The sequence below is a fragment of the Nematolebias whitei genome, chromosome 4, assembly GCF_014905685.2.
Source record: "Nematolebias whitei isolate Nwh7 chromosome 4, NemWhi1, whole genome shotgun sequence".
NCBI lineage: Eukaryota > Metazoa > Chordata > Actinopteri > Cyprinodontiformes > Rivulidae > Nematolebias > Nematolebias whitei.
This window is the reverse complement of record NC_056501.1, coordinates 2,743,775-2,753,227: the sequence shown is the minus strand read 5'-3', so window position 1 is coordinate 2,753,227 and position 9,453 is coordinate 2,743,775. Positions and strand designations below refer to the sequence as shown.

General features: G+C 39.9%; 1 protein-coding gene across 1 annotated transcript in view; it reads left to right on the top strand.

The window, feature by feature from the left end:
* Positions 1-9,453, top strand: part of LOC119408622 (teneurin-3) — a gene marked incomplete at its 5' end in the record, with an annotated part of 40,737 nt that overhangs the window by 7,013 nt on the left and 24,271 nt on the right. Inside the window, 3 exon segments of the mRNA XM_037675467.1 lie at positions 850-951; positions 3,999-4,193; positions 5,275-5,475. Coding sequence (XP_037531395.1) covers positions 850-951; positions 3,999-4,193; positions 5,275-5,475 — 498 coding nt within the window.

Sequence of the window (9,453 nt, the reverse complement as noted above, 5' to 3'; positions counted from 1 at the left end):
TATAGTTGTTATAGTCTATAGATGTTATAGTCTATAGATGTTATAGTGTATATTTGTTATAGTCTATAGATGTTATAGTCTATAGATGTTATAGTGTATATTTGTTATAGTCTATAGATGTTATAGTGTATAGTTGTTATAGTCTATATATGTTATAGTCTATAGATGTTATAGTGTATAGTTGTTATAGTCTATATATGTTATAGTCTATAGATGTCATAGTGTATAGTTGTTATAGTGTATAGTTGTTAATTGGTCTGGCAGTGGCTCAATGAACATCCAATACAAGCTGAAGTAATAACATAAAAGTTGGCCCTCTTAACACCCATCAAAATGACGACCCCGGTCTTTTGGGGGGGTGATTTATGAGCGTTGGTCTGTTGAAAGAACACAAGATCTGACTGTAGGATATGTCAGATTAACTTCAACTCAGAGAGGATTTGAGCTGTAAACACTCAGGAGATTGCATGGCTTGTGTGGGCATGATCAGTCATTCAAGATGTTGGGGTGGTGCTGAAGCAGCTGAGGAAACGGGGGAAGGAAAATGTTTCAAAAACATGGAATTATTTGGTCTAATTTAAAATGCCTGTTGTGGCTTTTACTTAACCGGGCTTACTTGAGACCTGTCAGCATGCAGCACACTGTTATGGAGGCTTAGACCTTAGTGGGACGTGGACAAACAGCTGTAAATGAAATCTGTGGTGCAGAAATAAAAGCTGGTTTCATAGTTTTGCTTTTTTCCTCCTTTTCTTTAAGCTTGCGTTTCTTGTTGTCTCTGAGAATTTTCAGATTATTTTTAACCTGGCAGTTCTTGAAATTATTAATAGATACAAACGTTTGTACTCACAGAGTCTGTGACAGAATGCACACACAACTGCTACGGGAACGGAGAGTGTGTGGCAGGATCGTGCCACTGTTTTCCTGGATTCATAGGACCCTACTGCTCCAGAGGTAATTATTCGACGTTAACAATTATCTTAAAAGCTCAGTTTAGCCCTTGTAAGGCTTATCAGTTCAGTATGCCATTAACAGAAAATTGACATGGTCCTGTATCTATTTTCCTTCATTATTCAGCCTTCACTGCACCATTGCATGGACATTTTCAATGCCAAGCCAATAATAATGTGTGATGCGACTGAAAAGCAATGAATTAAACATTTTGTCAAATCTAAAGTTTTTGAACTGAATAAATGCATTGTGTGAAATGCATTTTCTTGTCTGTTTGTGAGGTCAGTGGTTTGCCGGCACTTTCAGACTGAGAACGATTGCTTCAGAAGCATCAACAAACATTGAAGATACCTCATAGATTAAGCATGCAGTGACATCTAAATATTTTGAAAGTTTGCATGTGATATGCAAAGAGAGTCTTGCTGCGTTTGTGGATACACGTTGTGAGCATGCATCCTAACTTTGCTGCAAACTTGCTATCATTGGAAAAGAAAGGACAAAGGATGTGAGGAATTCACATCATGTTAGGTGTTTTTCTTCCTTAATGCATGTCTCTTGGATTGCTTTAACTTTAAGCCAGCATGGCTCTCTGAAAACAAAATGATGCCCACCCCCGGCTTACACAGTGTGGAGCCTTGTTGGGAGCAAGAATCCGCTGAGCCAAACGAGCAGACTTTTCTTTGAGACAAACCATAAACAATCTCAGTGTTCTGTATCTTTTAGCTTCAGGGCACGAGGCTTTCCTGGTTGCCACAGGGCAGAAGGCAGAGCGCACACTGGACAAGACGCCAGTCCATCACAGGGCATTAGAGGAAATCCAGAAGCTAAAAAAAGAGCAGGATTTTCTACAGTATTCTGCTTTAGGCAAAACAAGATGGGATGTTTTGAATTTTATGACAAGCAGAGCTAACAAGATGCTTGCCTGTTTCACATTTAAAATACCTATAAATGTGTTTTTTATTTCTTCTGAATGCAGATTAAATCCTTGGCAAGTGTCCAGATGACCTTACTGAACCTTGTTGGATTTTATACCTGGATTATTGAGCATGGACTTTGTTGTTCTTGATCAACAATAGAAGATTAACAACAGACACGTTTTAGACACTATTTCAGTGAACAAATTGTATAATCTGATAAAACAGTTAGTCTGATTTGCCTTCAAAAAGTAAAATTGAGTTGTTGTTTTTTTGCTAAGAATTATATTAATGGGTGACAGTCCCCAAACTTTTGTGCATCATAAACCCGTTTCATACAAAGATGACGTTCTGAGTGGAGAGGAAGAAACCAAGTGCTTTTTTCTTATTTTTGTTCTATTTGTTAGGGTTAGCGTTCAGGTTTCCAACCTTGAACCTTGAAGTTCAGGAGAATACAAATGGGAGTGGTCATTTTCATAATAAAATATACTGATGATCAGTAGATAAAAATAAAAGACTTGTAGCTCATCCCTCGTCCTACTGTTCCACTTGGACGGTTCCGTCTCTTCAAACTCGGGTCTTTTACCAGAGGGTTCTGTCCGGTATCTTAGCTGTTCCTAGAACTGAGCTCTTCTGGACTGAGATCTCTGAGGTTGTTTCTGGGATCTGTTGGAGCCACTCTTCCAGTTTGGGGGTCACAGCACCGAGTGCTCCGATGACCACTGGGACCACTGATGCTTTGACCCTCCACAACTTCTGTATTTTATCTTTCAGCCCTTCATATTTCTGCAGCTGATCCTTCTTCCTGATGTTACAGTCTCTCTGGATTGCTCTGTCTGTCACCGCTGTCTTATTCTCTTGCTTGTCGATCACCACAGTGTCCGGTTGGCAAACAATCACCTATCTGTCAATCTGGATCTAGAGGTCTCACAGTATCTTAGACCTGCAATTCTCCACCAGCCTTTGTGGCATCTTCCACTTTGACTGTGGGACTTCTGGTCCATACTCAGCACAGATGTTCCTGTACATTATTCCAAATGTTCCTGTACATTATTCCAGATGTTCCTGTATATTATTCCAGCCACTTGGTTATGGTGTTCCACATATCTCTGCCTGGATCTTACAACCTGCTATTATGGGTTGGACTGTCTCAGGGACATCGTTGCACAGGCTGAATGAATTTAGTCTGGAATAGTAGACCCCGGCCTCTGTTGATTGCTCTTATAATAATAATAATAATAATAATAATAATAATAATAATAATAATAATAATCATTTTATTTAAAAAGCGCCTTTCATGACACCCAAGGACACTGTACAGTAAGAACAAAGATCAACAGGAATAAAGAATATAAAATACATAAAGAATATAAAATACATACAGATTATAAAATGCGTAAAGAATATAAAATACATAAAGAATATAAAATGCAAAAAGAATATAAAATACATAGAGCAAAGTTAAGGATAAGCGAGTCTAAAGAGATGTGTTTTCAGAGCAGTCTTGAATATAGAAAGAGAGGTGGTGTTTCTTAAAAACACCACCTTCCACCTCTTCAACACCACTTCTCTTGTGCTTCCATGATTACTGCCTCTGTGCTGTCCTTCAGTACAGCCCTCTGTAGCCACTGGTAAGATTTGTTAATATCAGCCACTTCCTCAATCTACTGGTGGTGCATGCCACGCAGGGGCTTATCTTTCCATGATGGCTCCTCTTGTTCTACCTCTTCCACATTGGGTTTCTGCTGCTGCCTGAGACATTCACTCATCAGGTCATCAACAGGGGTTTCCTCCTGATATATATATATATATATATATATAATTTCAAGAGGGATTTTTACCCCTGAAAGACGTTACATTCACATAATGCCTACTCCGTTTTCTTTTTATTGTGTCTACCCCTTAAACAGTGAAACGGCAGCTGCTTTGCTTTATTTTTTTTTTACATTAAATTTTCAGTAATAGCAGAATGGTCTCACAGAGTTGGTGATGTTAAAAAGGCAGAGGATACAGGTTTGTTTTTTGTCGAGAAATGAAAAGAAACAATTTTGGTTGAAGAAAAGAAGGATTGAAAGACTGTAAGTGAGCCAAGTTATGAACATGTCTCTGAGCATAATGGACCTGTTGTCTCTGCAGCCGCCTGTCCCGTGCTCTGCAGCGGTAATGGCCAGTACACTAGGGGACGCTGCCAGTGCTTCAGCGGCTGGAAGGGCACGGAGTGCGACGTTCCTGCCTCCCAGTGCATCGATCCTCAGTGTGGGGGACACGGACTCTGCGTGGCGGGAAATTGTGTGTGCAACACGGGCCACAAAGGAGTCAACTGTGATCAAGGTAATCCAGGAAGAAAAACTCTTCCCCCTGGATTCAAAGCAGACTGAAGCAACATGTTTCCTTGCAATGCTCTGGGAAATCGACTCATTCTCTTAGTGAAACAATTGGTGTTTTCGACTCCACTGAGCGGATAATGCTTTGGATGCTGGTATTGATATTGTGCGTATAAATTAACTCCCTCTTAGTGTTTAGACTACATGAGGGTACAAGCTCGAACAGATTGCCCGTCGATGCATTCACCTACTGGAGGGCTCTGCAGATGACGACACCTGTAAAAATCAATCAGTCCATGGCAACTCTTCCCCGCTTGCTAAGAAAGGGCAGCTTCCTCTCACTTGTCAACCCTCCACCCCACCCACTGCACTTTATTGCATTTAATTTTATTGATCCTCCCGCAGATAAAAGGCAATTATCAGCTCAGATTTACATGTGGGAGTTGTTGACCTTACATGCAAAAGCTATTGGGTGCACTTAATGAATATGTTGTGGTTTCCTTTGGAGGGAAGAAACATGGAAAAGAAACATATCTAAGATGGAGCTGCATTTGTATTTCTCAGCGTGCACGAGAAGGTTCTTGTTTGATTTAAATTGTTATGATTGAAAAATTATCAGCAGCAAGTAAGTTAAGAAATAAACAAAACCTAAATAAATCAACCCTTGTAAATGAGAAAATGTAAATTCTTACTTGTTTGTGGAGGGTTAATTATAAAGTACATAATTGCCAATTATTAACCCAGATCAACAAATTGTTAATAGTAATTGATCATATCAGTCTAGACAGTAATTGTGCTTTGTTTCACCGTGCTCATAATAGAGCCTAATTATGCTGTCTCTGTGTTGAATATACCCTATAATATAACATAAAAGAGCTGCAGAACGCAGGGTGGAAGATTACTACTGGCAACCACTAAACCCAGCAGAGGGTTCAGTTGCAGCCTCCCAGCCATCATCCGGCACTCGAGCGTTTCCACGCTTTAAAATGACTTTTTGGCTGCTAGGAGATTCAAAGTGGCTAAATAAGCAGGTTTGAATGTAGAAGTGGTAAAGTGACACAGCTGTCATCCTGGTTTTGTGTCTTCAGTGGACTGTGTGGACCCGGCGTGCTCCGGTCACGGAGCCTGTCATCATGGTGAGTGCCACTGTAACCCGGGCTGGGGAGGGATCAGCTGTGAGATCCTGAAGAGCACTTGTCCAGAGCAATGCTCCAGTCACGGCACATTCAACACCGACACGGGAACCTGCATCTGCGAGGCCAAGTGGACCGGGGCCGACTGCTCCATAGGTCAGAAAGCTCCTCCTCTGCTCTCTCTCTCCGTCACCTACAGTTACTGTAGACGTTGATACTGACCAGAGGTTGCATCAGTTTTTATTTTTAATCTGGTTTAATGCTTGTTACATTAAAAGTTTGTGAAGTGAAGCAAACAGAAAAATTGAAACTCTTTCATCAAATTCAAAACAACTTATTTTATGGTTTAAAAAACAACTTATTCAAAGAAATTGGCAGTAGAAGAACTTAAGAACTCCAGCCGGTAATGTTTGACCTTCTAATAAAATAAAATATAAATTATTGATTCCCAGACGAGTTGCTGAGTTCTTTTTATCTTGACTGACTCAATGGTTAATCAAGAATTTCAGCTGTAATCAAATTTTAGCGCTTTAATTAATTTCGACATTGCTGGCGTTTTGCTGTTTTTGATGTCATCAGTGGAAGCGCGGCGTTTTTCAGACTCTACACACAAACCTGAACAAAATTAAAGGGAACATTAGGCTTCTGTGTTTTTTTTGTGTATCAACCAATTTATTTATTTTTTTCATGAGAGATCTGTGATGTTTGCGCTGCACCAAGTTAGAACTACAGTAATATATTTTTTTACTGTTTTTATGGGTTACATTTCAGTCCAACTAACAAATAATTGGCACCATATTTCTCCGTATTTATTCCAAATAAAGTCCCCCGTGCTGCGCCAGACTCCAGGTCTCCAAAACAGCAGCTGTACACGCCTTTACTAACAGGCTGTAAGTTCCAGTTACAAGTCTTTGTTGCAGCACATTACGTCTACATGTGGGTGTCTTATTAAAGAAAGTTCAGAAATTATTCTAGGGAGCCGAGGTTTCTGTAAAATTATGGCAGAAGTAAAAGTGATGTTTTTTTTCATGCTTACATAAAAAAACCAAGAGTTTAAAGTATCCATCATTTACCTCAGCACAGTAAACTGAATATTTTCTGAAATTAATGTGAGACAATTTGAACAGAACCTTCTGCAGCAATCAGCTTCTTGTCGTAAGTGAGCAACAAAATTCTACATTTGCGATGTCCCACGAGTTTAGAGGTGATGGATGAAAACTGAAGCGTTACAGAGTTGCATTACCGTCACTGCTGTGTTTTGTGAGTGCAACTCTAGTTTCCCTCATTTAAAATCACACTGAGAGAAGTTTGACTTATTCTCAATAAAAATAAACAGGGCTACCTGATGACACATTTATGATTGTGAGGATTTGTTAGCAACACGTTCAGAACGATGCAATACGAGCTGTTTTATTCAGACACGAGCAGCACTATTAAATGTCTCTTAGCACTCAGAGATGCATCGGTGTGTTCGGTGTTCCACAAATAGAAGCAAGGCAGTCATCCGAGCCGGCCACAGAAAACAAATCCACTACAAAAGGCTTTCTGGGCTTCGTGGAGACCAACGTGGACATCTGAGAGCCACAAGTTTGGAGCTTGTAGAACAAACCGAAGGACTGAGGGCAGACTCCACGTCATTTTGTGCATCTTATGGTTTTCTGCTGCACGATCACAAATGACTTTGCTTAAAGGCAGTCATTGCAAAGTTATGAAGACCCAACAAGAAAAGAACATTTAAACAAAATCCACAGAACATTTCTCTTCATACTGATGGTTTACGTGTCTTTGAATTTAAAATGTTTACACAGAATTTGTGACCAGATGCCATTGTTTACCTCCAAAGTGACTGGAAATATGTCCAACCCTTCTGGTTGTATTTGTTTGGCTGCACCGACCAGTCAGCCTCCTGTAAATCAGTCATGTGACTTAAGAAGCTTCCAGCTGGTTTTTGTACCCTCTGTTCATCAGTGCATGTACAATAACTTCAATAATAAGTGAGGTACCAACCTCTATTCAGGTGTAAGGAAAAAGTCCTTATCACATCATAATCCAAGAAGGCCACGCCCAGTGCTTAATTTGTAAAAACAAACAATGTCAGATCAAAAATAGTGGGGTGGGGGGGGGGGGGGGGGGGAGTCCTCATCCAGAAAATTTTGAATAAAGTAAATGCCATTTTCTGCATTCTGGTGTATTTTAACGGGTTGTTAAACATGTACAGTTATTTAATTAAACACTTGATTCAGTAAGTATTTTAGAGCAACAGGAAGTAGCCTGACCAACAGCTCTCCCTGTGTGACTAGAGCATACTTTGCTTCTCTCACACATTCTAGCCCCTGCTCCAGTATCTCCATCACCGCTGCCTTCATGTGCTTCAGTTCTCTGTTGTTTAGTTGTACAATGAGAAGACTTTATTTATTTTTAAATTAAAATAAATTGAACTGTCTTTTCCACATTTGATCGCTGTTATTTTGACAAATTGTCGCCATCGTTTTGATACGTGACGTACGTCACATGATTACCATCAAACATTTCTTTCATATTTTTAATAAATAATCTAAATTTCATTAATGACCCACTTAAACTGTAAAACTGATTTGCAACTTAGGTGTGCTGTTTAATTCTATTTTTATGCTTTTTAATAAAATTGTCCATGACTGAACCTTTAGGGGCGGAGATATTTTTAAGGGTAGAAGTGGAAATGCTTACTTGAAGGGGCAGCTCTGATGTGATATTAAGAAGCTTGTAAATGGCTGTTATGTTTAAAATTAGTGTTTATTTAATTATTTTCAGATTACATGTCCATTATAGGTTTAATTTGTTCAAGGCAGTCAAATTTGTTCATACCTTTAATATTAATAAGCCTGAAAGTTACCGGATCCAAACAAACATTTACCGGAATGCACCCTGGTAAAATAAGAGTTCCCAGATCCTGTTCCAGCAGGATCCGGCTCAAATTAAGCCCCGGCCACGACCACATATATAAACCGACCACCCACAACTTTTGGAGGAAACTAGTCTTTCTTTTAGTTTTGCATAAACTAAGTCCCCCCAACTAAATGGGGTGGCCAAAGATTAATTTGTGAAGGCCAAGCTGCCCCCCCCCCCCCCACACACACACACACACACACACACGCACAACTACAAAAAACAACAACTACTAAACTTCCTCTGTTCTTCTCCACGGTGTAACTCCTGCCCATTTGAGTATTTGGCACCAAAAACATTAAAGTTTACTTCATTCTCTGTTCAGGTCCAGGAAAAACACTCATCTCCAGAACTACAAACGTTCAGTGTTCAAGCCCCTCAGAGTTTCAGTTTTTACTGTGAGTCCAGTTTGAACATTTTAGTTTGAATATAAATAAAAATACAAACGATTCAGTTTGTTTTGAACTAATTAAATCTCGCTGCAAGTGTGATCACACTCTCGATGTTGAGTAATCAACACTCGCGTCACGTGCACGTTGTAATCCTAACATATGCTGACAACAAAGCTTGCACTGTTAGTTTTTATAACTTGGCATATGTTCCTTTTATTGTCGCTGAACTTATGGATCTGTCTAAAAACATTTCCTGAAAGTGCCAGAGTATAACGGAGCAGCTTCCTGTTTGCAGCAGAAAAAAGACCGTCTGCTCTGAGCAGAGCGTCTTCATTAGTTCCAGCTTTGTATTCTGTGGGTTTGTCTTTGGACACAGGTAGGTGTCTGGTTAGTTCAAAGGCTGGCCGCTCCCAGCTGCTATCTGTGTCTGAGCTGCAGGTGATTTATGTGCTGGTCTCCGTCTGAGCGTTGGCTTCCTCTGCGCGTCGTCCCTCCAGGAGGAAATCATACAGAGTCAAACAATTAAAAACAGATATTTCTCTTTGCTTCTTTTCTTGTTCCTCTCAGCATTAAAGCTTCTCTAACATATTTCCTTTGCCGAACTTAATCTGCAAATCAAAGCGTAATCTTGTCTGAGTGGGACGTTGGAGATGATCGTGTCGTTGCAGACCTTCAGAAGCACGTCGCTAGTTTGATTGGTGCCCAAGTAGTACCTCGTTTATTGCGGGTATCTGTACCCTGAAGCCCCACGATACGTGAAAAACTGTGAATAGTAGTACAAGTAGTAGTTGTTTTTAGTATTTATATTTACATATAT